General features: G+C 44.5%; 1 protein-coding gene across 1 annotated transcript; it reads left to right on the forward strand.

The window, feature by feature from the left end:
* Nucleotides 1-661: 661 nt before the first annotated feature.
* On the forward strand, nt 662-22,603 carry ATIC (5-aminoimidazole-4-carboxamide ribonucleotide formyltransferase/IMP cyclohydrolase). The gene is made up of 16 exons (XM_054380820.1): nt 662-713; nt 1,528-1,654; nt 3,481-3,557; nt 4,642-4,708; nt 6,939-7,027; nt 8,320-8,471; nt 8,605-8,761; nt 10,357-10,482; nt 10,627-10,734; nt 11,951-12,036; nt 13,332-13,421; nt 15,081-15,209; nt 16,215-16,307; nt 20,637-20,819; nt 21,707-21,862; nt 22,347-22,603. The coding sequence occupies exons 1-16, from the start codon at nt 692-694 to the stop codon at nt 22,464-22,466; spliced, it is 1,782 nt and encodes a 593-aa protein (XP_054236795.1). The 5' UTR covers nt 662-691; the 3' UTR covers nt 22,467-22,603.
* Nucleotides 22,604-23,254: the final 651 nt, after the last annotated feature.

Raw genomic sequence — 23,254 nt, forward strand, 5'->3', positions numbered from 1 at the left:
ACAATAGGCCTAGGTCTGTTTCCATCTTTCTTATAGCTACTGAAAGGCTGCAACAAGGTCTCCCAGAGCCTTCTCTTCTCCAGACTGTACAACCCCCACTCCGTCAGCCTTTCTTCATTGCAGAGCTGCTCTCTGATCATTTTTGTGGCCTTCTCTGGGCCTATTCTAACAGTTTCACGTCTTTCTTGTGCTGAGGACGCCAGAATTTGACATTAGTCCAGGTGGGACCACACCAGAGCAGAGCAAGCAGGCAGAATTCCCTCCCTCGACCTGCTGCCACGCTGCTTTTGATGCAGCCCAGGATACAGTTGCCTTCCGGACTGCGAGCAGGCATTGCTGGCTCACGTCCATTTTTTTCTGCACCAGCACTCCCATGTCCTTCTCCGCAGGGCTGCTCTAAACCACATCATCCACCAGCCTGTACCCTCCAAGTTAGCGAGCACCCACGGCTCCTCCGGGCCCCGCACTACTCAGCCAGGCCACTGTCACCCGTGTGCCTTCCACACAGCCCACGTGCGCTACACTCCCCCGTCCCACCCCACCGCCCCCCTCCATTCCCCGCCCCGTCCGGCCCGGCCCCTCCGCTCCCGCCCCCAGTTGCCGCGGGCACCCAAATCCCGCCGGGCCGCTGCCGCTCGTTCCTTTTCTTCCAGCCCTCCAGCTTGCCTGCCTGCCACCCACCGACGGCGACATGGCCGCCCGGCAGCAGCTCGGTAACGCGGGGACGGCGAGGCCTCGGCAGCCCGAGCTGGGCTGCGACCGCCCGCCCGTGGTGATGGCGGCGGCGGCGACGACCAGTCGCGGCCCATGGAGCCAACGTGGGGGGATGATGGTGTGGTGGATGGGGTGCTGCCCTCCCGCCGAGCCCCGAAATGGCCGTCGGGCGGCTGGGCCGCAGCCGCCTGTCCGAGGCGTATTTCCCGGCTGCCGGGTTCGGTTACACAGGGCGGCCCCGGAAGGCGAGAGGCGGCCGGGTGCCTCTCGCCTCGGAGTGGGGCCGCTGCTTCCAGCCCAGGAGTTTTCATGCCCTGAGGGGGTTGTGCGGGGCTGTTTCCTTTCCTCCGATTACATTTGGGAGTGGGTCCGAACTAGGAGGCAGCCGCTGCTGTGAGACAGAGCGGTCTGCACTGCCGAGGAGGGGGAAAGAGAAGCGGGAGAGCTGGTGAGGGAGTGCCGCGCCTTGGCAGCCCTGAGGCAGCTGCGGCTGCTCTGCCCTCTCCTTCCTGCCCTTCCTCCCCATGGCGGCACGCGGCCCTCGGAGCGCAGCAGCCGGCCCGCCGGCGGTGCGAGGGTGGGAAACGCACCTGGGGGGGGGGTGCAAGCGGGGAGCTCCTCCGGTTTGGAGGTGGGGAAGTGTGGTGGTCTGTGCTCCCTTTCCCTGCCCAGTCACCTCCTTGGCAAGCACTGCCTCAAATCATCTGAGATTCTTAAATTATGGAACTTACAAAGGCTTCGGCCTCTTTTTGTTGTTTTCTTTCTCTGTTGCACTTTTAAACCCAAAATATTTGTGCTCTCCCTACCTGTTAGCTTTACTCAGCGTCTCTGACAAGACCAGCCTGGTGGAATTTGCAAAGAGCCTGAATGCTCTTGGCATGGGGTTAATTGCCTCTGGAGGAACAGCCAAATCCCTGAGAGATGCTGGCTTGCCTGTCAGGTACTGATTCTTTCCTATACACCTCCACCAAAGGGCTCCTTTGAGTCCTGACGTTAAATGTTTTCTCCATTTGTGAGCAGAAATGATTGAAAACCAGTCTGAAAGCAAGTCTTCCCTTCAAAAAAAAAAAAAACATGCCCCAAAGCAAACTGTGGAACCTTCTTGGCCACAGTTTGGCTGACAGAGGCCAAAGTGTGTTACTGTGCAGGTCAGCACACGGAGAGATGTCGTGTTGGAGATGATGCTGTGTCTGCCTTGAGCCAGCTTTATTCCCATGAGGCAATCAGTTGTCTTGAATTCATAGTCTGCCCTCGGTGCTGATCTTCACAGCCATCTGAAAGCTGATCTTTTCCTGGTCCTGGGACAAGAGTGACATGTGTCAGGAATATGTCGAAGCTCACTGGAGATTATTTGTCACAAATAATTTTCTTAGCGTGCTGGTCAGCGTTTTCAGACAGCCTTTAAGTGTCGTGTGTGCACCATTTGAGAAGGGACAGGCACAATCACCAGCTGTGTTAGTTCATAATTCTGGGAAATTTGTTTTAGTTTCTTCCATGATGTGATTAAAATAAAACAACAAAAACCAACAACAAAACAAAAAAGCCCAAACAGCTCTGGCCAAATAAAAATAGTCTCCAGTGCAGTGATGAAAAAATCTGTCAATTACTTGGCAGGAGAGGTGACTGACTCCCTTTTTTTTTTTTTTTGCCTTTTTTTTTTTTTTTCTCCAGTGAATACAATGGTAGGCCCCTGGAATGCATCAGTATGGATATACATTGTCCCCAGAGCTCCCTGTCCTCACTGTTATCTAGCACTTGGTCATGTTTCTCCCAACTTGTTTGCTTGGCTGTGCTATCAGTGAAGCCTGAAGCAAATGATGGCCATATTTCTCCTTCCCTCTCCAATTTATTGTTTCTTTACTATTGTAAACAGTCACAGGGAATGGTGAAACCTTAATTAATGTTTTGTTTCTAAGCTGGGAAGAAGTACTGAGGTATTGCTGCTTTTGAGGATGGTCTTTTATTCTTTCTATAAATTATGTTGACTTGGCATTTGCTTATCTTTGTTATTTTGGTGTATTGGAGAAATAACCATACTGCTTAGTTGAGCGTGATGCATCAGGCTTGTTTCTCGTCATGAGAAAAGCTCATTGCTGCTCCTTTGGCATGAAGAAGACGTTGTAGTGAAATGTATGACTTTTTTATTTATTTTATTATTATTATTTGGTCACTTACTAGAAAGCACACTTCTTTCTGTCTTCTGTCAGATGTAACCTTTGCACAAGATAGAGATCAACATCTTGTGATGTGTGAGAGAGTATTAAGCCAACGTTTTGGCATTTTCTACTAATCCTTCTGTACTTGGCAGCATTCTGTTAAGTAGTTGACAGATGCCATCCGTAACAAAAGAAGTGAGATCTGTCTTGATGTGGGTACCTCATCTCAGAGCTACTTCCCAGCCTTCCATAAGAAGGATGTGCCCTAGTCTATCAGTCAGAGTAGGCTTTCCCTTCTAATTTAGTAATACACCTTCTGTATGTTGTGTTCTTACTGAGGTACAAGACACTGAAGTGTAGAGGAATCATACATGTATTTTCTCTCTGACTCCTCCTGTTCTGATGGAAAAGTGGTGATTTTTTTCAGACAGACCAAAATATAATTAAGATGATTTTTTTACCCCTTTGCTAGGGTTTAAGGCTTCTTTCAGTAAAACCAACATTGTCAATAGATATAAGTTACTGTCCTGATGGGAATAATAAACATTCAATCTATAGATCAAGTCAGTATAGCACATCTAATACCATGCTACGTTTTCTCATTGAGCAGAGATGTTTCTGACCTGACAGGGTTCCCTGAGATGTTAGGTGGACGTGTGAAAACCCTTCATCCTGCAGTCCATGCTGGTATGTTTCTGCTAATGTATTTTCACTCTAAAAGAGAAATTCATGGCCAGTGAGAATGGGAGGAATGTGTTGACAGATGTATTTTTAAAGGGTCCTGTAGAAGAACTGAGTAATGAGGACAGATTTACTCTAGCTGCAGAAGAACAGGTGAGAAGGACTGGCTGGGGAAGTGCACAGTGGCTGAATTGCTTCCTGTGTTGCTATGCTGGCATCTCTGCAGTTAGCAGAGCTTTACCTCCACAGGGCTACAAGTAACAGGGCTTCTCTGTAAATGCCTCTGCATATTTTTTGCAGAGTCAATTTCAGACTTACTCAGGCAGAGAACTCCACTGAATTTATCCTGTGAATGATAAATCCTGATGTGCAGCATAAGGAATATGACAGCACTTTTTAGTGGGTGATTTCTGCATGTTCCAGTATTCCCTGGCCCTCTTCAGCAAGGAATATGTCTGATAGTTGGTCAGTTTGCACATCAGCCACCTGCTTTTTCATCTCCTGCTGTGGTGCTTGAGATTCTTCATGTGGAACTTGTTGTCCTTCATGCTTGAGGGTTGGAGATGATCTCTTCTCGCAGTCTTGTACCCAAGATTGTGCTGTTGCTTACTCTGTACCAGCCAGTCACTTGTATGTTTCTCGAAGTTCCTAGACCCAAGCAAGCCACCTAAGCTGCTTAGCTACAGGCACAGCCTTTCTTGCTTCTGTTGTTTCATAGGCTTTGTGTGTTGCTGGCTGATGAGCAGCAGGTGTCCTTTTCCTCTTCACCGACTCCTTGTTAGTGTTTTAAGGGTAGCAACTTAAAGCTTATAAAGTGAATGTCTGAGGTTGCTGTTCAACACTTGGAATGCTCTAGGGTATAGCATTTGAGAAAAAAAATCTCTTAGTATAGAATCTGAATAGCCAAAGAGCCAGTAAAATGGAATAAAGGCAGAGGAGTAGGGGCTGAGAACTGTCTGAACTAGAATCAGAAAGTTTATGAAGGAAAATTTCTGAGGAAAAGCACAGTCTGAAGGAAAATGTGAATTTAAAAAAAATATTGTTGATTCTGTTATTTTTTGTAATAAAGGTGTATTATTTTTGTAATTAGGCATCTTGGCTCGCAATATTCCAGAAGATAATGCTGATATGAACAAACAGGATTTCAGCCTTGTAAGGTAAATTTTGGGGGGCATGATGGAATTCAGTAGTGATCAAAAATTAATGTTGGAGACCAGTCAACACCTGGGAAAGGGGAGCAGCAGGGATTTCAACATCTGTACACCAGAAGATTTGCAATCTCCTTCCTTCTCCCTGTCAGGAGATACTATGTTTTTAAAGACAGTTTTCTACAGATACATCTTCATAATTTGTAGTTAGAGACAACTAAACCAACAAAGTCAGGTTGTGGTTTCCACAGGGTACAGAAGTTGTAGGTTCTGGTTATCTGGGAATTTTGACACACTACATTTAGTCAGTGCTGGGGCACATTACACTTCCTGTGAAGATTAATTCAGTGCTTTAAAAGCTGGTGCAGTTCCCCTCAGCTTGGCTCTGTGTGTCTGATCAGATGACGATTTGTGATTTTGAAATACTAGCTCAGTAAATATACCCTTTGATATTTGCATAACGTTTCCTGAGTTTCAACACATAAATAAAGAGTAAATGTGAAAAGCGGGTTGGGAACACACATCATTTGTACAGACAGAAAGCACACAGATAACAGACAGAAAGCTTATTTTGAGAGACATCATGAGGCCAAGTCAGCCTGCAGCCAGAAACTGAAGCAAGACAGTTTGTGTACTAATGTGCCAAAGAGTTGTTTTTGTTAGGGTGTATTTCCTTGGTACATTCACACAGGGCAGTTTGGGGCTGTGTTTAACTAACCATTTTTAACATCTAACTAGTGATTGTGAATAACCAGCTCTCTGTCAGTGGGTAGCTTCTGGTTTAGAAATCCATGGCCAAATAGAATGTAGGAAGTTTTAAGTATAGCCAGGAGGAAAGTTTGACTGTGGTGATTGGACCAGAATGCGTTTTAGCTATTCAAATTATTTAAAAAAAAGAATCCATCCGGGATGGATGGATTTCCAGGCTGAATTTGAAAACGTGAGGTTTTAAACCACAGGAATCCTCAGAGATGGCTCAGCAGTGGTGGCACTTGAGAGCACACTGCGTATCAAAAGAGGCTCTGCTGAACTGCAGGGGGAGTACCTTATATTGCGCTTGCATCCAAAGTAATAATTTGATTTTGGGTTGCTTTAAATAAATCAGAAGGAGCTGATCCTCAGCAGGAGTGTCTTTGCATAGTTGCATGAACTTTACATACCTGAGTCAAGATAGGAAACCTTGATACTCATTATCTTGATTTCCATGGATAGAAGCATTAGCTGTGTTAAAGTCCATGATTCCTGATGGTTGGCAGTGGGTCAGGAGCATGAATGGGTTGGAGGACAGGGGGGATTAGAAATGGAACATGATAAATACCTTATAGGAAATTTAGAGTCATAGGAGTTTCTGAAAACTGTACTGGAAGCTGATCATCCCTTCTAGTTGAGTTCATCACACAGTGTGGAAACAAATATAAAAAGTTGGACACAAATGTGTGTGTCTCAGCAATCCACTGCCAGCACTGGCCATGCATCACTTTGATACCTTCATGTACTGAAATCAAGAGAATAAATTAATTCACTCGGATTAAAAACATGGTTTGTGAAGGTCAAAACAGATACCTCCTTCAATTACAGTTCATATGGCACTGATAGGATGGGACAGGGCAAATTACTACTTCATGCTTTCTGTAATACAGACTGAGGCTTCTTCCAGATCAGAGCAAAAAATGACTCCAGTAATGTCTAATCTCATCTTGAGAGGGGAAAGTCAATTCTCCCCCATTTCCATGTGCCACAGAGGCTTCATGCCTGTGCATTCAGGTTTCTTATGCTGTTGGTATTTTAAAAGTCCAGAAGGAGATATGTAGGTTGTTGGAAAGGTTGTGGAAAACTGATTGTCCTTTGTTTGCAATGAACCTTGGCCTCTTAGGAATGTTGTTGTATGCCTGTTTTCAGTACTGCTGAGAGCCCACTTCAAAGTCCTTTTGAAATGGCTCAAGTTGTACACCAAAATCACTAAACATTTAACACAGAAACTCTCCTTTAACTTTGTGGTTCTACTTGCTGTTACATTGTTTAAAGTAGAGAGTTCAGTTAAATTTCATAATGTGTTGTACAGTCACTTGGCCTTTGGCCGAACACCACTGTCTAAGAAGCCTTGGCTACAGGATTTTATGTTGGTCTCTGATCTGAGAGGGCAGACCATGAAAACACTGCTGATATCTTGTCCTTGCCAAGTCCAGTTTGGTGGGTTTATTTCTTACTGAATAACCCTGCTTTCCCCCTCAATTCCCAGGGTTGTAGTGTGTAACCTCTACCCCTTTGTGAAGACCGTATCTTCTCCAGGTGTAACTGTACAAGAGGCTGTGGAAAAGATTGATATTGGTAAGTTAAAGGGAGACCAAATCTATTCTCCAGGTGGACTTGATGATTTTGATCTATTAAGTGATCTCAGTTCTCTTCTGTTTGTTTGGTGGCCTTGCACACCCATAAATGAAGTCTGCTGAAGAGCTTGGGACTTGCAAGGAGCAGGTTGAAAGTATAGCTGGGTAAACATCATTGCTTTTAAGCAGATCTACAATTGAAGTGGCATGTGGCTGTTCTAACAGGCTGAAAAACTTGATGCAAGGGTGGGCAAGTCATGTACTGCCCAAAGGAAGGAGCCTGATGTACTTTCTAGCTGTGCTAGGAAAGGCCAGGTGGAGCATGCTTCCTACTGAAGCACAGATTGCAGATTAAACCTCATTTGCAGCCTCTGGCAGTGTAATAAAAATGAAAACTATGAGCTTTGGAGAGAAAATGCTGAAGCACTCAAAGTGCTCTGGGGATTGCTGAAAACTTGAGGAAGCTGTTAGAAGTAAAGGGGTTGGTCTTCATATCTGGGAGAGTAGTTTCAAAGCATAAATGCCCGTATCATCATCAGTTTTGTTCTTCTTGCTAGTTCTTAACCCCAAAAGGTTTGCTGTTCCTTCACTGCAGCATCTCTTCTTGGCAGCTTGTGAATAGTACAGGCACAGTTTTGTGCCATAAGGTTGGATTGGGACTGAATTTTCTTGCAGTAGTTCCGTCCAAATGATGCCCAGCAGAGCTCTCTATTAAATGTTTTATGGAGTAATACACACTCTGTGTGCAGCAGTGCCAGCCTCCACTTTGCCTTTGCAACAGCCTAGTATCTTGTATGATTTAAAATGTTGTGAGAGCTGTGCAGAGTCAGATTTAAGGGGGAAGCATGGCATTTTATCTCACACAGAGGACCTGGTCAGGGTTCATTAATTTTTTCAGAGAGATTTGGGAACCTCTGTGGCTTGGCAGAGTAGAAGTATGGTGCTTAAGCAGTGTGTAGAGACAGCCATCCTTGTCAGGATGTGGCTGTGCTGCTCGAACAGTCTTGCCCCAGTTGTTCATCGCAACCTGTGCCCCATGTCCTTGGTGCTGCAGTTCTGTCTGCAAAGGCCAGCCAATGCACACCTTTACCAGTAGACTGAGTCAAACTTGCCAGCCTTATGTGTTTTGCAGAGCAGTTTTTCTGTCCCTTCTGCTTGCTGGAGAGGTTAGGGACGGGTGCATTCCTGGCACAAATGGTTGACTGGTACATGTCCGTTCTTGGCCTCAGATGTGACTCTTGATGATGTCATGTCCAGCATGAAGTGCTTCATGCCTCCATCCTTCTCTTGCAGGAGGAGTTGCTTTGCTGCGAGCAGCTGCCAAGAACCATGCTCGTGTGACAGTTGTGTGTGACCCTGCAGACTACTCTGCAGTGGCTAAAGAGATGGCAACATCAAGAGACAAGGACACCTCCATGGAAACCAGGCGTCACCTTGCACTGAAGGTTGGTGGTGCTTGCCTGCAGTAAAGGCCTAGGCCAGACTCGTTTGCTTTTTGTTCATTCGCTTTTTTAAACACCAAACCCTCTGTAAATTGATGGTTGCAAGCTGATGAGCGGTTCCCTGTTGTGTCCCCAGGCTTTCACCCACACTGCTCAGTACGATGCAGCCATCTCTGACTACTTTAGGAAAGAGTACAGCAAGGGGGTGTCCCAGCTGCCCCTGAGGTACGGCATGAATCCTCACCAGAGTCCTGCGCAGCTCTATACAACGAGATCCAAACTCCCCCTGACAGGTGAGGCTTAGGCCTTGCGGGCCAAAAGGGATCTCTGGGATAGCTAGGAGAGGAGGTGGCTGGGCATGTCTGTTGGTTGTCTTTCAAACTGAAACACCATCTTGTACTTTAGTCCAAGGGATGGCCAGCAGTGCCTTAACTGTTTTATTACTGAATTGGCAGTAGTTCTGCAATGAAATCGATGAGCTGGGTGAGTCAGAAGGGTTTGTCTGCTGGCCCCCACAAGACTTACTGTAGCTCTGTGATCTCTGTTGGTGCCCACACTGAAGGCACGTTGGGCAGATTTACATGGTTTGACATCAGACCCAGATTTTGCAACAGAAAACCTTGTTACCCTCTTAAGATTCTTTGCACTTTGCCATTTTCCTTATTTACTGTTACCCCAATCTGCCTGTGACACAATTTACTCTTTCTAGAAACCAAGCTGTTCTCTAGGTTTGAAGGGGTTTTGTTCTTTTACTATTGTTTCTTTGTTGGTTTTGAGCAGAGGTTTTTTCCCCTTAGTTTTTCAGAAAGCTGCTTCTGCTCATGGTGGTAGAGGGAAGGATACTAGCCTCACTCCCAGGAGTTTGGGATGGCTCTGGTGTGTTTCTCTGACATTTTACAGGGTGTGTGTGCTACTTGTCACAGCACTGCTGCAGTGAGGGATACCTCTCTTTTGGAGAGGCTATTCTTGTTCTTCAAATTGGTTTCAGTGTTAGTGAAAACCAGCTTTGTCTTGTGTGCAGACATTGCCTGTTGAACAGAAAACAAAGCTTTGTGCTGCAGCATTTCCTTGATTCTGGGATCTCATAGGAGGCTTTTCCATGCCTGCACTGGAAGTTGAATTGCTTGCAGGTCTGCCTCCCAGTATGTCAACAGAACAACACTGTTCATTTGTCCAGGCCATGGACTATTGCTAAAACAATCTTTCTCCTGTCTCCTGAAATGCTCACAGCCCTGCCATGTCAGTACAAGCAGTTTCTTTTGCAGGGGCAGAGTAAAAAGATTTGAGGACAAACTTTTAAACAGCCTTTAATCTCGGCATGGATTTCTGATCAAAGGACCAGACTGAGCATTTTAATAAAAGCTTGCTTTAAATTTTGTGGCTCTGACTGGTTCCAGTTGATGTCAGGTAAAGACAATGTGCTTTAAGTTTGGCTCATGCTGAAGTATTTTGTATGAAATTTTATTTATTAGGTTTTTAAGTAAATCTACCTGTTTTCTGTGTTCTGACAGCTCTGCCTATGTACCTTGATCAAAGTCAAGCTTTGGTAGGCTCCCTCGAAGGGATGGCTCTTGTTCCAAATGGTTGCCAGTTGAACTCATCATAAGGGGGAATGCTCATTTTTGCTCACCTTTCACAAGAGGGGAGGTATGAGCAGCTTCTGGTAGAGGAGAGAATTGCCTTGGCCTCTCCTGAGTCTCAAGCTGTGCATTCCTCAAGTTACTGAAGCTTTTCAGGGCACTTAACCAGTTGCTGAGGAGCCAGGGTCAATTAACAAGAACCATTTGTAGTAATTTCATACCTGGTAGAAGAAATCTCTTCTGCTTGCTCTCCAGACTCTGAAGAGAGGGCTCTGCTGCTTTAACGTGTCTTTGTGCTATACTTGCAGTGGTGAACGGCTCTCCAGGGTTCATCAACCTGTGTGATGCTCTCAACGCCTGGCAGCTGGTGAAGGAACTGAAGCAGGCATTAGGCATTCCTGCTGCAGCCTCCTTTAAACACGTCAGCCCTGCAGGTGGGTGGCTCCTTGTTGCCATACTCTTGCCTTTGAACAGACTGTGACTTTTGGCAGGCCCTGCAAGTGGTGTGTGTGTGTCCCCAGGGGCAGGAACCAGCGGGAAGCTCTGGTTTGAGTGCCCTGGCTTGTGTTTCCCACTAGGTGCTGCTGTTGGAATACCTCTCAGTGAAGAGGAGGCTCAAGTCTGCATGGTGCATGACTTCCACAAGACCTTAACGCCCTTGGCCTCTGCCTACGCACGAAGCAGAGGTGAGAAGCCCAGGAATAAAATGGCAAGTCCAAAGAGCTGAGCTTCAGTCTCAGCACCTGAGCAGCATGTTTAGGACTCCACAGGCACTATACTCCTCCTCTATAGGGTTTTTCTCCACAAGGATCTGACTAGATTGACTGTCTTATCAAAAATTGCTCTTCCAGTGAGCAGACCTTGTAGATTATTTCAAAGAGGCTAAAACCATGTTCGATTCTGTTCCTTGATGTGTATAGAAGACCTGTAGAGAATTATTTTTTTAAATATGTATATACACACACATATAAATCTGTGGGGCTTTGGCTAAAGGAGCTGGATTAACAGCTGTGCTGGTAACACACTCGGTCTTCCACTGCAAATGAGGTGCTGAGGAATACTTGAGTAGAAATGTGTCTTCTTAATATTTGGTGGGTGTTTTTCTAAGGCTTTGATACTGCAGAGGTCACAAAAAAAAAAAAGTAAATGAAAATAGATTCCTCTGCTCTAGATGAAATACTTTGCAAGGTCTCTCATTTCCCATGGTGCTCCTAGAAAGTCTGCACAGGTTATTGCAAACACAACAAACTTTCTTGGTAAGTATGTTGGCTTGGCTTCATTTTTCACCACTTTAAAGACCATGTTTGAATGTTGCCCTTAGAAAACCATTGCTTGACTGGTAGAAAAATAAGCCTTTAGAATGGCAAAGACTGAAGAATTGACCTCACTAAATAGTACAGCATCTGTGGTGGGGGCTGAGTTCACCTTAGCTGTACCATTACATAGAGTATTTATTTAAAAATAAAAAAAAAAACTACTTTAAAAATTTGCTTTTAGCTATGTTTCTAGGTCTGGTTTCTTGTAGGAAAAGCCAGATGGGAGCATAGGCATCTAAAGGCTTTCTTCTTTTTCTGATTGTCTCCCATCTAAAATCTTTCTGTATGATCCTTGCCTCTCCTTGGGCTCTAGCCACCATGCCTACCGCAGAGCTGCTTGCAGTAATGGAGGTGGTCATTACAGAGTTAGTGCTTTGACAAGTGCAGTGAAGAAGGAAGTGTATCTGAGCTATGGGGGTATAAAAATGTGCACCTGTTTGAGGTAGGACTGTTCATCCTTGTTGCTCTTTTATGGTCTATTTTGGTTTTGCTGTAGGATGAAATTATTAGCTCTCACGGAAGTTGACTGGATTGTAGGAGCAAAAACTTGTCTTAGATCTAAGTTACTAAAGATATGAATTTGCAGGTGCTGATCGGATGTCTTCTTTTGGTGACTTCATTGCCCTGTCTGATATCTGCGATGTGGCTACTGCCAAGATTATTTCCAGAGAGGTCAGTTAAACAGCAGCAAATGAATTCAAGTGTGAAAAGGAGGATCACACTAGATGGAGTCATTGGTTTGTAACAGCCATTTTGTCTGAATTTTCTGACCCATCTTCCTGAAGACTGTTATTGGTCCATTTGTGCAATTCAGTATACAAAGTGCAGAATTTACACCTATCTTTTGATGCATTTTATTTCCTACCAGTTAAAACCTGCCTGTGTGGGAGAGCCTGTGAAATAGCAGCGCTTGAAATGCTGCTTTCCAAAAGATGATTGCAAACCTCTGCCTCCAAGTAGGCCTCTGGAAATGAACCCTGATTACAGTGTCACAAGTATCTGGCTGAACAGCTGTAATCAGAACAATAGAGGACTGGAGAGCTGATGGCCACCCTCTTGCCCTCGGCAGGAATGTGGATGTAGATTGCTACCTGCCAGTTGATACAGGTCATATGTAGGCTCAGCCACTTTCCAAGCTGCACTTTTTACTTTGCTGGATTCAGCAGTCACTCCATAGCTGACTGCATTGCACAGGTCACTAGTTTAAATACAGAGTTAAGCAGATGGGAGTTAGTGCTTTACCGGACATGCTTATCCCGTGATGTGTTGCTTCCAGTTTTTTTGAGAGGGAGAAGGCACAGTGCAAAAGGCTCTCTTGTATGTTGGAGGCTTCTCAAACAAGTGAAAGAGCACCTTTGGTTTGTGGGGAAAACATCTGGGATACTGTTAACTTAAAACCAAAAAAACTCACCCTTGTTGTAAGATAAGAGCGTGAAAGGTGTGTATCACTTCCTGGCACCGCTAAGCACAAACTCTTCTTGGTTTCAATGATGTTAACAGCTCTTTTATCAGTATTTTTGTCTCATCAGGAATGTCATTGTTGAAATGGGGATTTTTATCTGTTGTGGGTTTGTTTGGTTTGGGGTTTTTTTTTTGTGTTTTTTTTTTTTTGTTTGTTTGTTTTGTTTTGTTTTGTTTTAAATCTGTTAGGGCTAAGAAGTGGGGATGTCATGCACAAGCTATTTACCCCTGGAGGGAAATACTAAGTTTAATTCATTCTGCTTAAATGGATGGCAGGATACTTTTTCCTGCCTCTTGCCAAAAGCTTGTACTGCTCTACTATTTCTAGGATTGAAAGCAATCTTGTAGTAGTTAGTGCCTTGATTATTGAATGGTACATATGGACCCTGCAAGGTGTGCCCTCAGTGCCATTCTGGAAATGGTAGGTGGAGGTTTCAATACTGGCTTCTCTTTTGGTTCGTTTTCTTTTTTCCCCACGTGGAAGCTGAAATCTATGTGTGTTGCAGGTGTCTGATGGTGTGGTAGCTCCTGGATATGAGGAAGAAGCTCTCAAAATCCTTGCCAAAAAGAAGAATGGTGGTTACTGTGTCCTCCAGGTTTGTACTCCTGCTCCACTACCACCCTCTCCTGCTCTTCCCTTACCTCCTTTTCACAAATGTTAGAATCTAAATAGCTGGGAGACTGATCCAGACACACCCCTACAGTGCATGGAATTGTTTCCTCTGGGTTTTTGGGGATTCCTATATGAGCTGGAATTCCAGCAGCAGTATTGTGGTCATGTTTAGCTTATAGTCCTGGAGGGGAGTGATTTTTATAATGTCTTCTTGGCTTTCAAGGTGATGTGGATTTAAAGTAATTAAATCTATGAATCAGCAAGAGAAAGTCAACGAAACACTTTCTGTGCTTCCTTTCCACTCCTTGCCAGCTTTCCTCTCACTTTTGCTCAATTTGTTTCCTCCCTGAGTTCCTTATATCTAAGATACTGTGTCTCAATGCTGTGAGTTTTGGCAGTGAGAAGCCAGTGCAGTGTATCACTGAGGGAAGCCTTATCTGGGTGTGGGGTGTTTGTGGAGCAATCTTTCAGTGCAGTCAGTGATAAAAGTAGCAGCACAGGCAATTTGGACCTGGAGTGATGCACCTTTACATACTGCAGCCAGGATGCTTGTCAAAGAATATTAATATAGTGTGGTCAATTTAGTGTCAGGTTGCCTTCCTGGTTCCTGCAGTGATGGTTGGGACTTAAGTCATCCATTTTTGGTGAATGTGACTAACTGATTACATAATGCTGTTGGAGCAGCCAAACACATCCTATTTCTGCCTGACTTGGAGAGACGGAAGGGCAGAGAGCTTTACTGTAACATTACAAAAAGAAAACCCAAGGCTTAGCTGAAGTTGTCATTGTAATGTTACTCCCAGGGGGAGCTGTGAAAGATGGCTCAGGAGCTCTAGGCAAGAAGGATTGAAATGGCAGATACTCTTGGCAGCTGATTACCTCGTGATTTCAATTAGCTCTGCAAAGATGAGGTCATATTGATTAAGCCTGTGTCATCAGGGCCTGTCTGCAGAGGGGGATGCTAAGGAAAGTTGATTTGAACAAATGTAAATGGATTAGAGAAACCACATAAAGCATGTGCACACTCGTATTTAAAGCTGATAGCCTTAATCTGGTTCACTTCACATCTCAAGAACCTGAACTGGGGCTACCAATTCTAAATCAGCCCATGCATGGGTAGACCTAAATGCAGTGTAACAGTTCCATTTCACTTTATCCCTTGCACTTGTGTAAATTAGCCATGCTGCATGCTTGTTTGGAGATGTGCCCCAAGAGAGTGTATCTCTGGAAATAATCCCATGCACCCTCTTCGTCAGTGTCAGAGAGGGTTGGGAGTTGTGCCTTTGGACATGATTGAAGCAACTCAAAATATTTCTACTTTCCCATGGAAGACCCTTTTGTGTGGATGTTTTCCTCCTTCTGTGGAAGACTAGAAGACTAAATTTTTATGCTTTGCAACAGGGACATGTCTATGTAAACATCTATACTTCATTACCTCTCTTCACCCTGTAAATGTCACTTAGTGCTGTTGAGACCTTACTGCTCCAGTTAATTCTAATTACTTGTGATGATTGGAGATTGCTTTCCATAAACAGTTCACTTCTGCTGGATTCTTTAGACAGTGTGTTTTAATCTAAGCTGTTACTGAGCATTGGCTTTTAATTGCTCTGAATGTTTTATTGGCCTGTCCTTTGCCTTTTAGATGGATCCCCATTATGAGCCAGATGACAATGAGATTCGAACCCTGTATGGATTGCACCTCATGCAGAAGAGGAACAACGCAGTCATTGACCAGTCATTGTTCAAGAACATCGTTACAAAGAATAAAAGTGTAAGTGTCAGGAGATAAATGAGCTTAAGGGCTGGTGGAATGAACTGGGGTGCTTTTGTCAAGAACTCAGCACTGTTCTGTTGTAACAGCTCTTAATTTATTGGGTTTGTTTTGTTTTGTTGGTTTTTTTTAATAACATTTTAACTGGCATTTAAGAAAACACAACAAAATTTCCAGTCCTAATATACTTGGGTGAATCAGGGCAGTTTGCCTTGTTTTGATTCCTTGCATAAATAGGAGGAGCTGGACCTTGCCCTTGATCTCTGACTACCAAAATATTTGTATTTCTTATTTATAAGAAGCTACTGTGTGTAATTTCTTTTGGTGAGATGGCCATGTGCTAAGGATCCATTGTCATCTCATTCTTGACTCACTGTTTATTTCTTCCTTTTGTGTACAGTGTATTATATAAACTCTGGCCTTGCTGGTATTGCTCATCATTTAGAGTTCACGTCATCAGAAAGTTACCAGTTATTTCTTTGTCTCTGATCTTGTTCTCATTAAAAACCAGATGTTAATGAGTACATGGTTACTCATGGGCTCAGAAGCAAGTTCAGACAGTGAGGTAATAAAAACCATTTTAATAACGGAATTGACTTTAAAAATATTTAATGCAGATATTGATACTAGGAGGTATTATTATTGTTGTGGTCCTGTGTGTATTTAAGCACATGCTTAACTTTTTTTGCCTCTGAGCACAACTGATGACAGTGAGCAAGTACAGAAGGCTTTACAGGCTTAGGGCCAGTGATAGAGCCATCTCGACCTGCTGAGATTGTCTGATCTCTACAAGCTTTGAGATTAGATTTAAAAACTAAATGATTGGTTTGGCAGCTATACAAAATTTGCTGGTAATTGGACAAAACAGGATATTTTTAGTTACTTTGCTTTCCCTCTCTTACGCTGCAGTACTCATGGTGATGGCTTTGAGGGTTTGCAGATCACTAGCCAGCTGGCTAGTCACAACTATTAGGATAGGCTATTGACAGTGGCATTTTGTTTCAGCTGCCTGAGTCTGCCGTCCGAGACCTGATTGTTGCCAGCATTGCTGTCAAGTACACCCAGTCCAATTCGGTTTGCTACGCCAAGGATGGGCAGGTAACCAAGCCAGGCAGCTCTGTGGAGCCTGCTTCTACAGCAGAGGTGATCAGAGACTGCTTTTGTCAGGCTTGAGTTTGGAAATTATTTCACACAGAGGAACCTACTCAAGACATACAGATGAACTACCCTACACACTGCTGTGCAGAACAGTAGCTAAACCTCTGTGTTTTTTCTCCAAAGTCTGCTTCTAAACCTTGCTGTAATTTTTTTCATGGTAATGACAGGGCTGGCTCTTTCAGTGACAGGGTTGGAAAAGCTCTTACATGCTTCTGCAAGTCTGGCCTTGAGTCATTTCTTTCTAACTACTGTGTCTTTTTATATCATTTTTTGAGAACTTGTATGTGTTCATAGTCTGTGTAGAGCCTTAGGAAATGACAGTAGTTTTCACAGCTGGATTCTGACTGTCAAAATGGTTCTTGGTTTATTTTCACTTTTCATGTAAGAAAGATGTGCTATACTATGTTTAGTCCCTTTTGGGCTGTTAGAAATCTTCTCCCTGATGGTTTTTATTTTTTACGCTTTTTAAACACTTTATGATGGATGGTGGTATTTACGGAGGCACTATCAAATGTGTAGTTTACATCTGAATCTTGAATTAAAACAAAAAAAAATACTTTCTTTCCAAGTTATCACTGGATGTTCACCGTAAATCAGTTATCCAGAAGTTGTTGTAAATGTATTAAAAATCTTATTTTTGCCCAGTGACTTAGAATGCTTCTGTTTAGCTGAGTTTTCTGCTCTACTGAGCAACTTTTTCCATAGGCCTGGATTATTTAAAAAAAAAAACAAAACAAAAAACAAAAAAGAAGATTTTGATCTTGATCTTTAGTACATCATAAATCAGCAGAATGGGCTATAGGGTGTAGAGAGCTGCAGGTAGAGAGTGTGAATGAACTGCAGTGCTCTCCTTGCTTTGGCACTGATCTGCATTTGTCAGGTTGTTGTTACAGCCTGAAAACACTGCAGCGCTGTCTCTCAGTACTTCCCGGGGTCGTGTGCTGTATGGTTGTTGAAATCATGCCTCTGGAGAGATGGTTTTCTTTCTTTTATTCAGCTTTGAGGGTTTGTTTTTGGTTTTGGTTTTTTATCCCTTTAAAATGCTTCTCTGCGCGCTCAAGAGTGTTATTTCATGTAGCCCCAGAACAAAGGTGTCGCTATCTTTGCTCCTTTCTCCTTATTACAGCAGCAATTTCCCCAGCACTTTTACAAGTCTGGGCTTAACGTGGTGCTGCAGATGTTTATGAAATGCATGTACCATCTGGAAGGGAGAAGGCACGAGGAAGGGAGTCAGAAGCAATGTGGGCAGGCAATGAAGCTGGGCTTCAGTCATGGTTTGCATATTTGCAGGTGTTTATTTTAATCAAATACAAATGTCTGTTGTCTTGGATTGCTATCTGTGTCAAGGAAGGTAAAGATCAGAGGGCTGTTTACTGCACTGAAAAACAAGTGACTTTTTTAATAGTAAAGGCCAGCAGCCACTACAGTCACTCAAGGAGGAGGTGAATCTGCATTGAGGTCTTCAAATCAAAGCTGAATCATAGAATCATAGAATCAAGAAGGCTGGAAGAGACCTCAAAGATCATCGAGTCCAACCTGTCACCCTAAACCTCATGACTAGCTAAACCATGGTACCAAGTGCCACGTCCAATCCCCTCTTGAACACCTCCAGGGACGGTGACTCCACCACCTCCCTGGGCAGCACAGCTCTCCTGCAAGCAAAAGTGGTTTTGGTCAAGTAGTTTTCCATTTTCACCCAAGCTTTTTTATGAAGTAATTTTTCTGCTCACCCTGTATTACTATGTACTTTCACTCCTCACACTTAATAGGCTCTGCTTTGATTCCCAGAAGATTAAACTTTGAAAGAAATTTTATTCATTTTTGTGTAGCAAATAGGCGGAAGATAGAGGGGAAAGATTCCTTTGTGCACAATTTTGGGGCTTTGGCTCCTTTCTTATGGGAGAAAGTCAACATCTGTGGAAGCAAGAGAAGAAGGGAAAGAGAGTAGCTCATACAGAAAAGAAAAAACATTCTTTTTGGGAAGGGTGCTTGGGCACTGACAGGTAGAAGAGCTTGACTTTTAATTTGCTTGGGGCTGCATTGGCCCAGAAACATTTTTTTCTCTAGTGTGCCATTGTCCTTGCCAGACAAAGGCAGGGCTTGCAGTAGACTAGCCAGGTTCATCACAGGAGTTGGAGGCCACAGCTCAAGAATATGAAGAAGATGAGGCACCATTCTGTCTGGGAAAGGGTAGAGGACATTGCATTTCTGGCACACAATACTGAATTTTTTAGAAACTTGAATGGTTTGTGGTGTTTTGGCCCCTGCCACCAGCAGTTTGCCCAGTACTCTCCACCATCTGCATCTCCAGCTAAGAAATTCTGCCTTAGGCTAGCTTGGCTTGCCAGGCCTGCTCTGAAGGGCTGTGTGACAGCCAATGGTGTGCAGTATATGAGTATTTTAAGCCCTCTCTTTTGTCTATGGAGAGTGGAAAAATCTCTGTGGAAGAGATGATACTTCTACACACTGCTGGTCTTAAGCTCCCTCAAGATGCCCAGTCCTCTGCAAGTTTGAAAGTTAAACAGGATGGCTGTGAGAGCAGAGGTTGGCTATGAGGAGTGTTTGTCAGGGAGGTGACACTAAGCCATGAGAAACTTTGCATTTATTTAGTATTTATGATAATGCTGATATCTCTCTGGGTTTACCAAGTATCGATGACTTCAGTTACAGCTGAGCAGATGAGTTAGAAGCCCAAGTCTTTCATTTGCTCCTTAGGGGAATAGCATCCAGCAGCATGTTTTATGGTTCTGGTAAGAGGTGAAGTCACTGTGTCTTGATGAATGAGAAGACAAATGATTCATTCCTTTGAGGGCAGCCTTTTACTTGTAGCTTTACCATCTGGCTCAGTATGGGCTGGAAACTGTGAGGCACTGGCCAGAACCACTGTCCTCAGTGTCCCTGGAGCAGTCCCCTAGGTGAACAGTTCAGCTGTGGCTTCACAGGAGGAGGAGATTATGGGAAAGAGTCTTGTTTTCTGTCAGATCTCTGGTTTGAAATGGCAGGAGCTCTCTTTGGAAAGCAGGACCCACAGCTCTGAAAGACGTGAGGTAACTTACTAACCTGAGTTTTGAGAGCCATGGTGGCTAGGTCTGGCCTTTGTGTGCCTGGTGTACTGTCATGGCAAAGGCAAAGCTGAGGGACAGCAGTCTGGAGCCCAAGAGACCTCAGATCAGTCCCTTGTGCTTGCCAGTTGTGACAGCAGGCAGACCCTAACTGCAGAGTTTGTTCTGCCAGTGTCTAGTAACCGAGATGTCTCTAGGCAGACTCGGTTTTCAGTGGCAGCAGCACCTAAGCGTTGCCTTCGTCTCCCATGCAAGTTTGCACCAGCCCAGATGTGCATTGAACTGTAGCAAACAGCTTGCAGAGTTAACCCAACTACCTGAAAAAAAAAATGTGGAGGTTGAATATGTCTGATGAGAGCCTCAAAGAAAGAGATATGAGCAAATATCATGTTTTCATAGCAGCTTCCTTGAGGAAAAGATCACCTTTTGTATTTTACTTCCAGAACCACCAGATGTGTCATATACTAAGCACAAGTGCTATTAAATAAGGTTGGGGTTGGCAGCAGCTGTGTTAAAAATCCTAGAATCTGGCAGATGGCAGAGTAGGAAATGTATTGGTAGCTCCAGGACCTTAACAAGTCCTGTGATCTCATGGTCCTACTGACTAGCTTTCCTGATTGAGCAGTGAATTTACCTTCTTACCAGCCTTGGCAGACAAACTGCCATGTAATGCATGACATATCACAGCTGGTCTTGTTTAAGCTTTTTATGCCTTGCCCACCAGGAAAGGTGATAGTATTTGGGTGACTTGGGCCTGGACTTCATAATCTTCTAAGTGAAGTGCCCATTTCAAGAACAGGTAGCCAGCCTGCCATCTCTTATCAGTCATATTTGTTTCTCCAGCCAACAGGATTTTGTTTTGCCTTAAACAAAAGTCATAACTGTATCACTTTGTGGAGGTTAACAGTTTGACTGTTTGGCTGGGGCTGTGTTATTTAGAAGGACGAAGGAATGTAGTGTCTTCAGTGACAGCTCAGCAGAGCTGTGAAAGTTATCAGTGCAGGAAACTGACCCTGTAACCGATTTGTATGATTGGGAGATGAAGGTATTTTCAAAGCTTCACCGACGCTCTTCCTGTGCTTCAGTGAGGAGCAGCTGCTTTGTAGGAGCTCTTTCCCAGTTGCTTTCCTAATGACCGGAATGCAGCTCTGATTTGTGATCTCTGTGCAGCAAGGGCTGATTGTGCTTTGTATCTTCTGTGCTTCAGGTCATAGGTATTGGAGCTGGCCAGCAGTCCCGCATCCACTGCACGCGTCTGGCTGGTGACAAGGCAAACAACTGGTGGCTCCGGCACCACCCATGCGTGCTCTCCATGAAGTTCAAAGCAGGTGTGAAGAGAGCAGAGATCTCCAATGCCATTGATCAGTATGTCACTGGGACCATTGGTGAGGTAAGTGCTGGCTGAGAGGTTGCTGTGGAGAGTCCAGCTTCTGTGAAACAAAGTCTTTGCATAGTATGTAAGCCTGGCTTGAGTTTTGTGCAGATGATCCCAAGGAACTGGGCTCAGGATGGTGAATTCTCCAAGGTGATTTTAATGGCACCCACAGTTCCAGATGCTGGAACCTGCCCTGTGCTTTGCCAGGCTGTTGGCTTTATCAGATAGTTTCTCCCAGCAGTAAGGAGGGTCTGAAGCTACAGTTAATGTTTCAGCTCTCACTGCCATGTCAGGACAGCTGTCTTTCCCTTCTTGCCTGGTGCTGTTTGGTTGTAAGGCATTTGAGCTTCTCAGCATCCTTCTGACCTTCCTACAAGCGATAGCAAGACAAGAAAACAGTATGTCCTTTTTAAGTATCAAAACCAAAAGCTGGACTGGTGACCTTGTGAATCATCAGTGTGAGCAGCTGACTGTTTAATGGGGTAAGAACTAGAGCAGTTGCTGTTTCAGAAAGTGAATCATATCCATGCTGCTGTTTGTCATGGCTGAAGTCATCTACCAAATCCTGTATGAGTGTGCTGGCATTTACATAGACCAGCGTACTGCAGGCAGGCCAAGCAGAGCGTCTTGGAATTAAAGTGGGGGAGAAGGAATCCCTCAAGCCCTGGGGGGAGGAGGGAGAAAGAAAGAAGTTGAAAAGATGCAAAAGGAGCTGATGGTGGTAATGTTTTCCTACCACATTTGGGGATTTTAAAATCCCTGGTAGGAAGCTCCCAGCAGCAGGCGTGTGGGAGCAGAAAGGCCAGCTGATGAGGTGGGTGTCAGAGGGATGCTATCATCACTCATCAGGGCCTGTCAGGGGCCTGTGCTTTGGGGCTGAGCTGGCTCTTTCTGTCTGGCAGGGTGAGGACCTGGTGAAATGGCAGGCGCTGTTTGAAGAGGTGCCAGCACAGCTAACAGAAGCAGAGAAGAAGCAGTGGATTGCCAAGATGACTGCTGTCTCCCTCAGCTCCGATGCCTTCTTCCCTTTTAGGGATAACGTTGACAGAGCTAAACGGGTAAGGTCATGGCAGGGCCAGGATGTCAGGGGCACTCCAGGGAAATAGCTGCACAGCCTGGGCTCTTGGTCCGAATTCTGTGTGGAGTGCTGAGGAATGTTTCTGCTCTGCACAGCTGGCTAGAAGATCACCTCCTGGGAAGGATGTTTCTTGTGGTTACTGGTCTCATGTGGGTAGTAATTATGCAGCCTTTGTTCAGTTTGGTGATTTGAGATGAATAGAGGACTCAAGTTTATTAAACCATTTAAGAATATCGAGACAAGGCCTGTTGCTTCCAGAGGAACCATTTTGCTCTAATTTCTGAGCTGTGGAGAGAACTTATTGCTCACATTAGGAACTCTCCTGTGAATGGCTTTGGGCAATGGAACCCTTTGTTCAAAACTTAGTATCATGGGATGTGGGTGAAGTACTGGGGCTGCCAACTGCTTTTCAGGGGGATTTTGGTTTTCGATCCTCTAATCCTTCCACTTTTCTCTTTGTTCAGAGTGGAGTGCAGTTCATCGCTGCCCCATCTGGCTCTGCTGCTGACGATGTAGTGATTGAAGCTTGCAATGAGCTGGGGATAACTCTCATTCACACCAATCTTCGGCTGTTTCATCACTGAGTTTGCTGTGGGCTGTTGTGATCCCTCCTTGGTCAGAGTCTCACCAGCAGGAGTAACTGGAATGTCACCAGCTTAATTGGGAGGCATCTGTATTCTGTCCTTAGCAAGTATTACTAAGATCTGTAAATTAGATTTATTCCTCCAACGTAGGAAATAACTCTTGTTTTGCAAATAAACACACGGTTCTTAGCTATGTGGAGTCTGTGGTTTTGTGTCAGCCCAGTACTGGGTTCTCATGAAAAAGGTTTCTTTTGCTCTAGACTTTACTAATCCGTTAGAAGACCTATGGAATGATAGGAAAGCCTGGCTTATGTTCAACTTCTTAATGAACTGATAAAATTCTATGGTGTAAACTGAGCTGGGTTTAGTTTGGGTTTGAGTGTTTTTTTGTTGTTTTTGTTTGTTTGTTTGTTTTGTTTGGGTTTGGGGTTTTTTTTGGAGTCAGCAGGTAGTTTTCTCCAGGCACTTCTAATCCATTATCCACTTCCCTCTTGAGGAGAGGGGAGTGCTTCCTTTATGCAAGGCGGTGTCTGGCTGAGTGCTCTGAATCCTGCCCTACAGGTGTGCTTTGGGCTGCTCAGCAGTGTCAGAGTGCTTTCTGCAAGGTAAAAGAGTTTGACGTGCTTGTTCTCATATGGGGAGCTCCATCCACAGTTCACAGGCAAGCATCTGGGAAGCATCTTGCCTGCAGCCACTTCCCCTCTCCATTGTGCACAATTTGTGTTAAGCAGATTTGAACTCTGATTAGAAAAACAAAATGAAAATCTGGAGCACAGTGGGATGAATAA

This window comes from Indicator indicator, chromosome 5 (assembly GCF_027791375.1).
Source record: "Indicator indicator isolate 239-I01 chromosome 5, UM_Iind_1.1, whole genome shotgun sequence".
NCBI lineage: Eukaryota > Metazoa > Chordata > Aves > Piciformes > Indicatoridae > Indicator > Indicator indicator.

Coding starts and splice junctions, on each gene's coding strand:
- ATIC (XM_054380820.1), top strand. CDS start 692: ATGGCCGCCCGGCAGCAGCTCG. Junction 4,709..6,938: donor CAGGATTTCAGCCTTGTAAG/GTAAATTTTGGG, acceptor CTCAATTCCCAG/GGTTGTAGTGTGTAACCTCT. Junction 10,735..11,950: donor TGCCTACGCACGAAGCAGAG/GTGAGAAGCCCA, acceptor ATGAATTTGCAG/GTGCTGATCGGATGTCTTCT.